This window comes from Mustela nivalis, assembly GCF_964662115.1.
Source record: "Mustela nivalis genome assembly, chromosome: 3".
NCBI lineage: Eukaryota > Metazoa > Chordata > Mammalia > Carnivora > Mustelidae > Mustela > Mustela nivalis.
In genome coordinates this window covers 179,505,920-179,520,348 of record NC_139022.1, presented here as the reverse complement: position 1 = coordinate 179,520,348, position 14,429 = coordinate 179,505,920, and the positions used below count along the sequence as shown (strand labels likewise).

The 14,429-nt window shown below is 63.6% G+C and overlaps 1 protein-coding gene across 2 annotated transcripts in view; it reads right to left on the bottom strand.

Moving 5' to 3' along the window:
• Positions 1-14,429, bottom strand: part of LPCAT1 (lysophosphatidylcholine acyltransferase 1) — a 45,535-nt gene that overhangs the window by 18,346 nt on the left and 12,760 nt on the right. For both annotated transcript variants that reach the window (XM_082724567.1, XM_082724566.1), the window contains exons 2-3: positions 7,637-7,779; positions 1,915-2,129 (exon numbers count right to left, since the gene is read on the bottom strand). In XM_082724567.1, coding sequence (XP_082580693.1) covers positions 1,915-2,129; positions 7,637-7,770 — 349 coding nt within the window. In that variant the 5' untranslated portion in view covers positions 7,771-7,779. The remainder of the gene's footprint in view (positions 1-1,914; positions 2,130-7,636; positions 7,780-14,429) is intronic.

The window sequence follows — 14,429 nt, the reverse complement described above, 5'->3', positions numbered from 1 at the left end:
GACTGGGACGCACGATGAGGGGCCCCGCACACGGACGGCAGGCTGGTGGCCCTCCCGAGGTTCGGTCCATGGTGGGGGGCGTGGAGCTCTGCTCTGACCTCGCAGCCCCCAGGACATGCAGCCAGTGGAGTTGGCTTTCGAACCCTGACTTGGGATGTGGAGGACAAAGTGCAGCCGTGAGTCCCCATGACGCTAACTTGGGATTTGAGCCGTCACCGAAGGCAAGGCTTCGAGAAGGGTTTGTGTGATGTGTACATGACGGAGGGGGAGGTGGCCCCCAAATCCCAGAACTTCCCCCAGAATGCTGACATTCCACAGCCTGAAGCTTAAAACCGAAAAGAGGGAATCGCAATGAAATTACAGAACGGAAGTGGCTTCCCGCACCCTCGGTCGGGGCCCACGCTGCCTCACACTCGGGAGCCTACGACACCCTCTCAGCGCTTCCTAGAAAGAACCTAAAACGTACACCATGTTCCCTCGCAACCAGCCCCCGAACACCATCACAAGCAGGGAACTCAGGAGAGATCCAAGGAGGCGGTCAGGGTATGGACCCTATGCCCCTGGCGCTGCGGCACCAGCAGCACGTGCCTCCCGCCGGACCAGAATCCTCGGCGGATGCACTCGTGGTCTGAACGGTGAGGCAGGCAGAGGAGAGGGACGGCGGTGTGGCCTCCCCTCCCCCAGGAGCAGCCTAGAGGAAGCAGGGCTGGGTGGCAAGCCCAGGAACAGAAGGCAGGGGACAGGAATCAAGAGTGGGTGGGCTGGCCCTGCAGGGCACCTGGACAGCTCCGGCACGTGGGCCTGGCTGGGAGGACGCAGGTGCTCTCATCTGTAAAGTGACCCCACGCATTCCCTAGAGTTCCTAGTGATGGTGCAGTGCACCCCAAAATGATGTGCCCACATTCTAAGCCCTAGGACCTGTGCGTGAAACCTTGTTCAGGAAAGCAGTCTTTGCAGATGTAATCAGTTACGTACCTGGAGATGAGAGTACCCTAGGTTACCAAAGACAAGTGTCCTTGTGCGAGACGCACAGGGACATATGCAGGGGAGGCCTGGGGGGAGGGGGCGGGGCAGGGGGGACTCCGCCACAGCCCTGGGGCTACCTGGGGGCCAGGGGCCGGAAGAGGCAGGAAGGACCGTCCCTGAAAACCTCAGGAGGAGCGAGGCTTTGGACACTTTGACCTTGACTTCTGGCTCCGGGACTGCAAGTGTAAGTTTCTCCTCTCATGCCAGGAGCCGGGGGATCTCTCACGTGGCCGAGGGACTCCTGCACACCTGGGCTTTCGGTCCCTGTAACCAGTGCCCGGGGACAGACACTTCTATGGCCATGGGGTACAGGGCCTGCACTTGCCACGGACCAAACCTGAGCAGCCACTTGGACACATGACGCTTGAGGACGTGTGTGTGTGCGTGTGTAGGCGCATGCGTGTGCGTGTGAACCCACTGAAACCCACGAGAACTAACGTTACAGAGAAGCCGCAGCAGAGGGACGAGACTCGACTCAAGGGCAACTGCCTATTTCATGTGGGTGCGACCTGCACTGACCGGCAGGGTGGGGGCTTGCCCACTCCCGGGGCGGGGGGTAGGATGGGGGAATACGGCACTCACTCCCAGCAGGATGGGGGGGGTCTCACTCACTCCCAGCAGGATGGGGGGTCTCACTCACTCCCAGCAGGATGGGGGGTCTCACTCACTCCCAGCAGGATGGGGGGGGTCTCACTCACTCCCAGCAGGATGGGGGGTCTCACTCACTCCCAGCAGGATGGGGGGTCTCACTCACTCCCAGCAGGATGGGGGGTCTCACTCACTCCCAGCAGGATGGGGGGGTCTCACTCACTCCCAGCAGGATGGGGGGGTCTCACTCACCCCCAGCAGGTTGGGGGGTCTCACCCACTCCCGGGGGGGCTCACTCACTTCCCCATATCGGGATGTCTCTGCTCTCCGCCTTCATCACGATGGACGACATCGTCAGGGTGACAGCGATGGCATCGAAGTAGGAGGAGTGTGGAGCCAGTGTGAGGATGGCGGCCTCCGACGGAGAGGCCTGCTGACCCTTCATGACCACCCAGTGGAAGCCTCCGGAAAACCACATGGTGCGCATGATGGCCTTGAGCAGGAAATCCACTACCCTGCAAGAGACAGTGCTGCGGTCACGCCGGGCCGGAGCTGGGGGTCAAGGGCGCCGCGCTCAGCTCGCCAGCGCAAGGCCGACCGTGGGGACAGGGACGCTGGGAGCTCAGTGCCAACCTCCGGCGGTCAGCCAGGGCGCTCCAGGCTCCTCCAGACCCCCAACAGCGGCTACTGGGGTGTCCGGAGGAGAGAAAACAAGAGATGCTGGGCTTCCCCTCCCCTCTACTAGACGGGCCGTGGGATGCCTTTTTATCAATTTGTCCAAGAAAACAGAAGTGCTGACCGCGGCACGACACAGCAGCACGAGGACGACGCGGAGTCCGGAGCTGTGCAGCAGAGCAAGGACACGGCACGTGGGAGCCGCTGGGGCTGCCAGCGCCGGACGGTGATTCATCATGAAACAAACCCATTAAACTATCTGGAACGTAATTAAAATAGGGGGTGACGCTGGGGCTGAGACCGAGCCACTCCTGTCCCCGCCCTGGAGGGTCCTGAGGTCTGGGAATCGGTGACCCGATGCCCCATTGCTAAAGCAACCCTCTTCTGGACGAAACTCGATGGATGATAAATGTGGGAAATTAAATAGCCACCAGTCCAGATTAACCGAACAGCTTCCTCCTTGTTTTCACACGTGCGAGCGAGCAGACCCGTAAACCCCCCCCCACCTGCGCTGGCTGCAGAGGGACGAGGACCCACATCCCTGACAGTGCACAGAGGCGCCCACGAGCGGCCCCGGCCGCCAGCTCCGCAGCCCAGGGAGAAGGGGGGCCGCGTGTCACGCAGACAACTAGACTGCCTGACAGAAGCACGAGCCCGAAACCTCACTGGATTGACCCCCATGGGGCTCAAAACTGTCTCAAGAGAATTCCGGAAGAGGAGGCCCAACGGCGCTGAGTGGGGGCCGAGCCCAGAGGAGCCCTGTGCCCCTCGTGGAGCTCCTGCAGGAGGCCCCCACGTGCACGGCGACCAGTCGCCGCGTGGCGCATGCCGAGATGCTGGGCCGGGCTCCGACGCCGTCTCCGGAACCGGGCGTGACCACAGCTGCGCACTCATCTGTCCAGCCGCATATGCTTAAATACGCTCCTCGGCACACACGCTACCTTGCATAAGAACACGTTCCTACAAAAGCCACGAGACAGCCACCGGTACGCAAGGAGAAATGAGGCCTGGGGGAGGCTGCCGTTGGACCGAGAGCCGCCCGGGGGAGTCAGAGTCAGGGGCCCACGGAGGGAGCCACTCGTAAGTGGGGACCAAATCCCGGTGTGCCCGTGAGAGGCACCCCCACCCCAGGTCAAAGGCCAAACCGCATGAAACAGAAACGGGAGCAGAGAGTGGACGCAGGACCCCCAAGGACACTCTCGGGGGCTCGGAGGAGTCCCAGCCCCGGTGAGGCCCTGCAGCCTGCAGACTTGGACACAGGCCTCAGAACCATGCCCGCGTGGACCGTAGCCCGCCTGACACCTCCGCCTCCGTCAGCCCATCCGCGGCCGAGGTGGCCAGTGACAAGCCCGAGGGGCTCACGGAGTGATTCCCAGGAGCGGTGGCGCGGGAGACAATCCACACGCACCAGCAGGGACTGCCGGCCCTTGCTGCCTCCCCTGCTCGTCACCCGGGGGGCACCCTGGAACCCGAGACGCCAGCACGACCAGCCACGCGGCCGAGAAGAGACTCTGGCGTGAGGACATGAAGTGGAAGGCGCCAGAAGGGAGGCTGGCGTCCACGCTCTCCTCGGCTGTCCCGGAACCCGGGCCGGGCGCCGTGAAGAGCGGCCGAGAGTAAGAACACACTCTGAGCGATCCAGTATCCAGGCCCCCAGGAGCCTGTTCCCGGGGAGGCTGGAGGTCTCCGGAACGTGCCGGAGAAAAAGGACAGCAGTGCAGACAGGAAGAGAACAGTTTCTTACAGTTGAAGACAGACAGACCTTCAGCACCTCTGCAGGGAGCAGAACGAACTCCAGACAAGACGACAGACTCCTACGACTTCCTTGGAAAACTGATCCGATTCCGGGGGGAAGAGAGAAGGGTCCCCAACTCGCAGCGAGTACCAAGCAGACTCCCTGAGCAGCACCGCCGAAGCTGCCGGCAGCTTTGTGACTCTGGGGCCGTAAGATCTGGAATCCGTGGTTCTCTGCCCAGACCAGCTCCCCATCAGCATTGAGGGGGGAACGAAGACACATGAAGACACATTCAAAATGCACCTGGGTTCTCCTGCTTGTCCTCTTCCTGAGACAAAACCTACACTCCAGGAAATCTTGGGAGGGAAAAACGAGAAAAAAAGAAAGAAAACCCCCAAACCAGGCCCCGGAGATAGATCATGCCCAAAAAGCGTGCAGGAAAGCACTGCACCTGGCAGAAAAGGGACATGTGGGGAGCGGGGGCTCCGGGACCCTCTGGGGGGGCAGCGTGACCCCAGCAAGCTGGCGAGACCACGAGGGGGTCAGAGGTGGGAGGCTCAGGGCTCACCATTCTGCACTAATACAGGCAAAGCAAGAGTCTGACTGTAGCTGGAAAGAAGGTTAAATGAGGTCACGGCGCGAGGGAACTGGTTTCCTGGCAGGAGGGAGACCAGAGCTCTCCTTGGGGCCAGGGGAGCCCAGCGAGGGGCACCGTGTGCCGGCACGCGCACTCCCGACCGCCGGCCTCCGGAACCTTCTGTCGTTTAGGCCCCAGCCTGTGGCACGCGGTTCCAGTGGCCGGAGCTGCGACACCCTCTAAGCATGTGAGCCGAGGGGCAGCCGCCAGAGGACACTGCCGGCCGCTGGTCAGGTTTGCAAGACGCTCTGGGGTGTACAGTCCTTTGTCGTTTGGAAGGAACTCCGAGTATATGTCTTTGTGGGATTGTCTCATTCTTCCTTTCATCGAGAACCGGAGGCTTTTATCTTAAGACGTCTGAGTGACGCGAACGCCTCCAGCACAAATCCTCCGGGCTGGGACATCACCGACTCCAGTCCGCCCGGCCCCGCCCAGCACGGCCCCCGCGCCTCCCACCGGACCCCACGAGGGCTCTTTCATCCCAGCCTGCGGACGCCGAAACCTGTTGTTCCAAAGCCCTCTTCCGCCCGCCTCGCCGGTCCCCACGTCAGGCACATGTCACCCTGCTCTCCTTGAAGGCACTCTGTGTTGACCCAGGGCAGGGCAGCGCGTGGAGTTCCTGAAAAATACTGCTGCACGGAGACCTCGAGGGCGTATGGCTCGTGCCCACCAGCAGCCTGTCTATCCGTGTGCGCACACACATGTGTCCCTCGTGGACACAGATGTGCACATACATGGTTGCACACACGATGCACTTTTGCATGCACACACCCACACTCGCCCCCACACACAGACACATGTGTTCATGGAAGGCACTGCACACAGGCCCGCACACCCGCACAGGCATGTACACAGGCTTGCACAACCTAAACACGTGAACACAGCACTGTGCGGTCCCCTCACACGCAGACACCCAGAGCTCTCACGAACCCTGAGACGCGTCCATATCTTGCCCTGAAGTCTGCCGCTTGGGCGCACACTATAGGCACATGCGGCACCTGGGGAGCCGGGCCGTGGGCGCCAGTTGGCGGCCCCCGTATCATCCACCGAGCCCAGCAGAGCTGCACGGAGCCGGCCCGGGGGCAACGGAGTCCAGCCCGGAGTCCGCACTTGGCAAAGAGAATCCGCAGGGGGCGCGTGAACAGGCAGGAGGGAGCCCAGCCCGGGGGGAGCAGAGGAGAGGAGCAGACCAGTGCCGGAGGGACGCCGCCCTATCACCAGACCCCGACCTCTTAGATCCGTCATCGGTCAAAAATTCTCCAGCTACAGATCCGCAACCTAGCAAGACCGAAATTCTGATTCCTGTCTGGTCCAGGTTTATTTTGCTGGATGATATATTTGACACTAAACTCGTATTTTAGGATTAAAACATTTAAGAAAATCCTCAAGGTAAAGCATGTCCGTCACAGAGAATTAAGGAATCTGAACAAGCCAGAAGGAGCACTGAAAGCCGGTGATGTCCCCAGCGCCCGGGGGGGGCCACCGCCGACAGGACCCCCCTCCCCTCCCCCTCTCCGGCCCCCCAACTCACTCTCTCCTCCCTTGACCCACACCCACTCTCTCTCCCAATACTCAGTCCCTCTCCCCCTCACCCCTACACTCACTCCCTCACTCCCGACCCACGTGCTAGCACCCCTAGGCCAGGTGCCACCCTGGAGCTGGCATGGGAACGGATCACGGCCTGCCTTCGGGTCTCCCAGGGAGGAAGACCGTGGTGTACTGGACTCTGACGTGGTCTAAGCACGTGAACACAGGGAGGGGTGCACACCAGGATCCACCGTGCGGGCTCCCGGTCAGGGCCATGCACACTCCTCACGGGCTCGAGCTCACGGGCAAACCCATGACTCGAAATTCCATCTCTGCTGCACGTGTGATGGTCACGTGTGCCCAGGGCAGGTGCACGTCCACAGAACCAGCCTCAAGGGCCAGTGCCAGGTCCCACCTGCCTCTGCGGGGCACCGTGTTCCTGCCGGCCAGACGCTTCCTAGGCCGAGGAGGTCTGAGCCCATCTGCTAAGCCCGTGAAGGGCCGGGAGCAAAGGGCTCTGTGGGCCACACAGCGTCTGTGTTCGTGAGGGGCTCAGCGCCAGTGAAACTGTGTGTAAACCGGGCAGCGGCCAGGGGTGGCCTGGGGAGAGGGAGCCCTGTGTGAGGCTGCCGTTTCTGCTCCTGCGTCAACTGTTCCAGGACCCCAAGAGGGTGACAAGAGGTGCGGACAGAGGGCGGCTTTCAACAGAACGACAACTTCTGAGACGCCAGAGATACTTATCAGGGTCCTTGCCTCCTGGCGCTTTCTTCAGCGACGGCGGATGCTCTGGTTCACTAGCAGCTTCACGGAGGAGCGAGGGGACACTCTGAGGGAAGCTTCTGAGGCCCGCGCTGCGTCTCCAGCTACGGTGTGCTCAGAACGGGTGCCCAGTGACCTGGTCTGCTGAGCGTTGGACACAGGGCTCTGCCTCAGGTCATGGTCTCAGGGTCCTGGGACGGAGCCCCGCACCCAGCTCTGGGCTCAGCGGGGAGCCTGCTAGGGTTTTTTTCTCCTTCTCTGCCCCTCCCTGTTTGTGCACACACGTACGTGCACACGCGCGCTCTCAAATGAGCCGTAAGAAAAGATGCATTCAGAACGTGGCCTTCCAGCTACTCAACACGTAGCCACAAGGGAACTTCTGGGTCCACGGGGGGACAAGGGGACACCTGAGCCCATAGAGACCAGACCAGCACATGGGACACATGTTGGCTGACATGCAGCCTTCGGGGGCTGGGGGCGTGGGAACACGGTGGGGGGCTTCGGTGCCGAGGGCGCGGCGGCAGCGGCCAGGTCGCCTGCGGGACCCTGGAGGACCCCTCAGAGCGGGATGGGGGCAGCGGGTGCCAGCGAACGGGACCGGCCACCCCGACCCGCCACGGCGTCCCGGACGGGAGACGTTGTGGGAGGACGGAGGGCCACGTCCAAGCGGCTGCCCACGAGGGACTCACTTGCGCCAGGCGGCCGGGGGCTGCTCGGGGTCCCCGTCCACGCAGCGCAGCGACGCCAAGAACGTGAAGGGCCAGGCCAGCAGCATCGTGGCCACGACGAGCAGCAGCCGCAGCGGGAAGAGCGTCAGCGACATGAGCACCACCTGCAACGACAGAGCTGAGGTCACTGCCGAGTCCGCCACCACGGAACCGTCCTCCGTGCCCTGCGTGGGAAGCCGGCCCAGGTCAGCACGGAACCCGACCTCCGCGCCCCGCGTGGGACGCTGGCCCAGGTCACCACGGAACCGTCCTCTGCGCCCCGCGTGGGAAGCCGGCCAGGCCCACGCGGAAACACTGCGCCTGCCCCAGCCCAGGGCGCGGCCCTTGCTCAACGGGGGGGTGCGTGGGCAGGGGTGTCCCGCGAGGGTCTCCGACCGTGGTGCCGCGCCCCTTCCCACTTCAGCCTCAAGGCCCTAGGCTGGGAGCAGCAGGTGGATAGTGGGGCTCCCCGACCCCGGCCCCTCTCCGGCCCAGCCCAGCCCACGCGCCCTGCTCTGCTGAGCCTTCCCGAGTCCCTCCCAGCGTGGGGCTGCCACGCGGAGGGCAGCAGGTGCAGAGCCGCTCAGACAGGCTGTGGAGCACAAGGCAGACCAGGGGCCCCCCGTGACTCTCCAGCTCCAGGATGTTGCGGGCAGAGCACAGGACGCAGCTGCTCGTCTCAAACAAGCAGCCCCAGGCGGCACCGCATCCCCTCGGTCTGCTTGGGGAGATGCCGTGGGGGGGGCCTCCGTGGGCCCGGGCAGGCCCCACCGTGACAGGGACAGCTGCCACCACGCGGTGGTGAGGATGGACTCGGGGCTCACCAGAGGGGCCTCGTCAGGGCCCGTCATGGTGGAGGGACACTCCCACGCACAGGGCCACGGTCTGGTTCTCACCAGGGGCCACGTGCTCGGGAACGCTGCTTTCTGGGATGAATGAGTCTCAGGCAGTCGGTCAGAAAACAGGGCTGGGGCAGGGGACAGGACTTAAAACTTGGAAGGGATTTACGATCAACAGACACAATTTATATATTTGCGAAAACACACACTTCAGACATGTGGGTTTTGCGGCAGGGAGGACAGCAAAGGCCAAGAGAAGGTGCGCGGTGACGCCTCCCGGCTGCCCGGCTGGCCCAGGCCCAGGAGCCCCACGGCCGCGCGCCGGTCACCCGCTCCTGCGTCGCTGACGGGCCCCACGGACCCTCCGCGGACTCTGCGGGGTCCTTTGTGGAGACCGGCACCGGCGCAAGCAGGTGTGAAGTTGAGACGGTCTAGTGCCGCGTGTGGAAAGGAGAAGGAGTCAATGTTGCACCGACGTACTGCAAGTACCCTTGTCTCGGCACAGACTCAGCACAAGAATTACAAATGAGGTATTTCACACTTTTTCACACCGTCTTGAAAGCCCAGCGTTCATCTGACACTCTGGGTCATGTGGGGTCCGGGCCGCCGCACGTGGCACCTCCCCGTGACCGGCACCTCCCCATGACCGGCAGGGGACAGCAAGCTGGGTGGCCACCCCCACCCCTCCCCGTCCAGTCCCGGTCACCACCCGGGGCCACAGCCTCCGGGCCGGGCAGCAGCAGCGACAGCAGATCTGTCTTGCGGGGGGACGTTGGGGACGTTTCCTGTCAACTGAGCGCTTCCTCTGGGCTGTAGCACACGTCTTGGCGGACGAGAACATCTTCCCACCCCCCGGCTTCGGGAGTGGCGTTTGCTGTAGCCGTGAGCGAGCTGAGCTTCAGCCACTGTCCCTCCTGCGTCGCGCGGGGGACGACACTGCTCCCACTCACTCAGCACACGCGCGCGACACGCCACACCCACAGGGCTCCTCCGTGAGGCCTCGGTGACGGGCCGGCAGGCCACCCACTGGGGAATCTTTTCTCTCCGGAGCTGCGGAGCTCGCCTGCGAGCGCGCGTCCGGGGGCACGTCTGGGGCAGGCCTGGCCTCGGCCTCCCTCTGGGCGGACCCAGCGGGGACGTCCGTGCACCGGGGAGCAAAGCTTCTCCAGGCAATTTCTCCCAAAATACACGATCCCAGGGCTCGTTTTTTCTTTTCTTTTCTTTTTTTTTTTAACTATTTATCTAGATTTTCTATTTCTGCCTGAATTCATTTCAGGGGTTTTGTCAGAGAAAATCCTCCGTAAAAGTCCCAAATCTTTTTCTGCCCATTACTTCCCCGCTGTGTTTTCAAGGTAACGGAGCGAAGCCGCCTGTTGCCTCCTCCTGGCGTTTAGCACAACCCGGCCCTGCCACGCCGCGTACTTGCTGTCACCCGTGTCTCGGCGACTCTCCAGAATGTTAATCCGCTTACGGAGCCGCTGGGCCACGTACTTGTGTCTCTACTGTGAGACGTCTCTCTCCACGAGCCGACTCTAACGTCCCTTTTATCTTCTTGAGGTAAAGGCCCTCGTGTTATCCTCTGATGTGCTTCTCTGCACAGGCGCGCTGAGAACACAGACCTTCTCGGAGCAGCACTCCAGCCGCACGGTCACGTCACCAGCTAGACGACTGGTGGCCGCTGCCGGCTGGGTCCGTGTGCCGGCGGAGCAAGCACGCGGACGGAAGGTCTCAGAAGGTCGGTCCCACGCGGCAGGTGCAGCAGGAAGCCCGGCTCGCCGGCGCGCTCTTCCACCAACCACACACCAGCCACTCCCTTTCCCCGAAGGTGTGTGCCACAGAACGGCACCGCACCGGGCGCCAGGAGAGCTCGCGACGGCCGTCCTACCCCGTGCATCTCTGAACCACGGACCGTGTCAGGGCTCCGAGGGGAGCCCAGGGCTCCCAGGAAGGCAGTGCCAGGGAAGTGCGACCTGGACCTGCCCAGTGCTCTTCACGTGGCTTAGTTAACTACATACATCCCCGTAGGCAGGCCGGCAGCCACAGGGCTCACTCGGCCATCCCCCATGGGACACAGAACGTGGCCACCTTCAGCCCTCGATGAAACACTCAGGTGCCTGCTCTTACGTGCACCCAGGAGAACAGTCGGGTTTCCAAGCTTCACAGCCAGCAGGGAAAGGACACGTGAGCAACCATCGCAGGCCACAACCCTCTGCAGACACGCCCCCCACGAGGGCAGGTGGACACGCAACGTGGTCTGAGAGTCACAGACCTCCAGTGAACTGCTGTGGCTTGGCCTGCGGGTTGGGGCAGGAAGCGGCTCTACAGACATACACTCGCCGAGTGCCGGGTGAACTGCCTGGGGGAGGTGAATGCCCTCGGGAGCACACGGGGTGTGGGGGACCTGCCTGGGCTGCGCCCCGGGACCCCAGGGCTCTGCCTTCACCTCTGGGCAAAGAGAGGGCCTATGCGTTTACGCTGGGCTCAGCCTGGCCCTGGAGGAGGGGAAACTGTCTGCAGGAGAGGCAGGACACGGAAGGCTTCATGCAGCCCCTTCTAGAATCTTCTGTGGGCTCTGACCACTTGTTCTGAGCTCTAAGCTGCCCCTGGGGTGGACCTTCCTGTTCTCCTGCTTACACCTCCTGGTCCACTTGTCTTCATGGGCTCTGTGGCCTGGCCGCTGGCCTCCTGGCACTCTCACTGTCCAGCACACCCTGCCTACACCGGCCCTGCCCCTCAGCCTGTCGGAGCCGACTCAGCGTTTCCAGCCTCGGGACAACAGCCAGGGATGCTGCGTCAGCCACGTGGACATTCTCAAGTGTGCTGGGGCTGCAGAAAGACCACAGTCACCGCAAAGACGTTGGGAGAAAGTCCTGTTGGGCTGGAAAACAGGGCACGGAGCAGAGCACGGGCAGCGGCCCGGCTGCCTGTAGGCAGTCCTGCTGAGAGCTCACGGGCACCATGATTACAGCCCGGTGGACACGGTGCCACCGTCCCTGAGGCAGCCGTGGGCACCTCTGCTCCTCGGCCAGCCTGGAGGGCAAGGCCATGGAATCACAGAGCCCCAGTATCAAGGTCCCCGGGAGGGAACCTGTAGGGAGGCAGGGGGTCCCCTTGGGAGAGGGCAGGGATCCGTTTCCCACAACCCAAAGACCCAGCTCTTCTGGGTCTGGGGGTTGACTCGGACAACCCCCCGGCTTGGGGGGGGCAGGGACAGCCCCCAACATCCCTCCCACAGAAGCCCCCTGTGGAGCCGCGAGGTGGTCAGCAGCCGTAGGTGATCTGTACTGGCAGGGACGGGTGGCCGGCAGTCCCTGGAGACGCAGGCAGGGGCGGGGGCAGGGGCCTCGGGGAGGAGGAATTCGGGCTGCGCTCTCGGTGATGGCCCTGGGCGGGGCCGGAGCAGAGCAGGCATGCATGCGGGAGGGGTGCTCGCTGCAGACCAAGCAGGAGAGGCTGGGGGCATGGGGCCCGCGCCCTCCACAGAGCTCCGAAGGCTGTGGCCTCACTGCCCCTCAGCAGCCCGGCCACCCTCAAGGGCACCAGGTCACATAAACCCGGGGTCGCCCCTCCTGCGAGCCGAGGGTTTACAAGCCCCTTCTAGGAGGCCCTGCATGCAGGCTCCCCGGCTGAGTGAGGTCACGCTCCGTGGAAGCTGGTTGCGACACGTGGTCCGTCAGGAGGGGTTTACCCAGACACGGACACGCAAGCTGACGGTTCCTGTGTCCCGGAGCAGCATCTCCTGTGGCACGCTCCGCCAGGAGGCCCTGGTGGGGGCCCCGCTTCAGGGGGCCTGTCACGGCAGCCTGTGGGCTCTCAACACCATTTCCTGCCCAAAGGAGCCAGGACTCCTGGGAGAAGCTGTTCCGGGCTGGGGCAGAAAACGTGGAGGGTGACCGGGGACAGCAGGGAAGGAGACAAAGGTCCCCGGACTCGGGAGCCCCCCTGGAGCCCCCCCGGCAGACAGTCTGAGCACCGGTAAGATCGTCACACTGATGGGAAGCTCACGGGTGCTCACACCCTGCGTCCAACGCAGGCGCATGCGCACGTCTGCACACACCCCGCCTCACTGGTCACCTCTGGAGGGACGTGGGCTCCCGAGTGTGACGCCGGCCCATGTGGTCATGAGACCACCCCACAGGGCAGCCGAGGGGGGACCCAGGAGTGTCCCGCACACCCCCCCACCCCACGTGGAGGAGACACAGCACACGCCAACAGAAACGGGTGCATCTGAAAGACAGGGCCTTTAAGAGGGGATTAAGGTAAAGTGAGGTCAGTAGAGTGGACCCTAATTCCACACGGCAAGTGTCCTTCTGAGAAGACATTAAGTCACAGACACACGCAGACGGCTCCTAGAAGAGACGGCGTCTATACGCCCAGGAGCGAGGCCTCGGGAGGAGGCTGGAGACGGGGCGTCCAGTCTCTAGGACCGGGGGACAGAAGCGTCTGTTGCTGAAGCCCGCGTGTCTCCGATCTTCCAGATCCGATGTCACACATTCACCGAGTGCAGTGAGTTCACCAGCGGGCTGTCTTCTGGAACTCTCTACCGAAGGCCCCTCTGGTCACAGAGCCCAGCTCAGACGCACCTGGTGGTCACGCCCTCCTCTCTGCCCACTCACCTCGTCTTTGTGCCAGCTGTCCCAGTGTCTTGGGTTTCACAACACGCAGCTGCTGACGCACTGTGTAGGAGACAGAGGACGCTGGAGTGCACTCGGGTCCCCAGCGTCTCACCCACGCCATCAACGGTCACTGGGTCACTGCGGCAACATGGGTCCTTGCCGGGAGTGGATGGACCAGCCACGACCCCAGATGCTGTGCACCCCCAGAGCATACACGGGCCTGGTACCATCAAGGGCCCCCCAAGCTGTACAAGATGCCGACTCAGCACCTGCTGGTAGGAGGTACTTGTGGGGGCGCGGCGAAGGCGGTTGTCACTGTGACGGCCCTGCCAGGAACGCGGTCAGCAGCCTGAAGGCCCAGGGGGCCGAGTCAGAGCACACGGCGAGCACCGGGCCCTGTGGCACGGCTGCCCTCACGGCACTCGGCACGGCGGTGGGCAGGCCACGGGGAGGGGTTGCTCCGGGGCCGAAGTGCCTTCCCGTGGATGAGAATAATCATCGCCGTTCCAAAGGCTGCGGAGACACAGACGAGTACGTCACGGAGAACCGCATTCCGTGGGGTCAGAGACAACGGGAGCGCCCGCGGGCCGTGGGGGACGGAGCCGGGCCATCGGAGCCCAGGCCGCGGCTGAAAACTGCTCGCGCGGCAGCGCTCCGTCCACCCTGTCACCGCAGACCCCGCTGGGGCGCGGGTGACGAAGAACCCGTGTTCCCTCCCCCAGCGACGGCACAGGCACCAGCCCCACGTGTTTCACAGCCGGAGCTCAGCGGCGTCGCCACGAGGCGGACGCCAAGCCCTGGGCCCCCGGCTCTGGCAGAGGTCAGGGAACAATGACAGCTCCGGCCAGTCCAGTCCCACGAAGCCGCGTGCCGTGTGCTGGGCCCTCTGCCCCGCGGGGGACGGCTGGGGACCGGCCCACGTGGGCGCACCTGGCTGGCTGGCAGCCCCAGTCCAGCTCCCCGCGGAGCGGCTTGCGTGGGCGTTGCTGGTAGCAGCAGAGCAGGACGTCACCTGGGACACCAGCAGGGGACAGTGAGCCAAAGGTCGCCTGTGGGACAGGTGCCAGCCGCACCAGAGGGAAGGGCTTCCCGCTCCTCGGGGTACCAGGGCAGGTCCCGAGGTGACTCAGAGACAGAAGGACAGACCAGGTCTCCTATCTTCCCCCCAGCTGGATGGCAGCATCTGAAAGGCACGAGTTTCCAGGACGGCCACGTGTGGAAGGTGGACAGTCGCTAACAGGTGTGCGGGTGCCTGGGGCCTGACCAGTGGGGGTGCTACCCACGAAGTGAGCACGGGGCCCCGGAGGGACCAGCATGGAG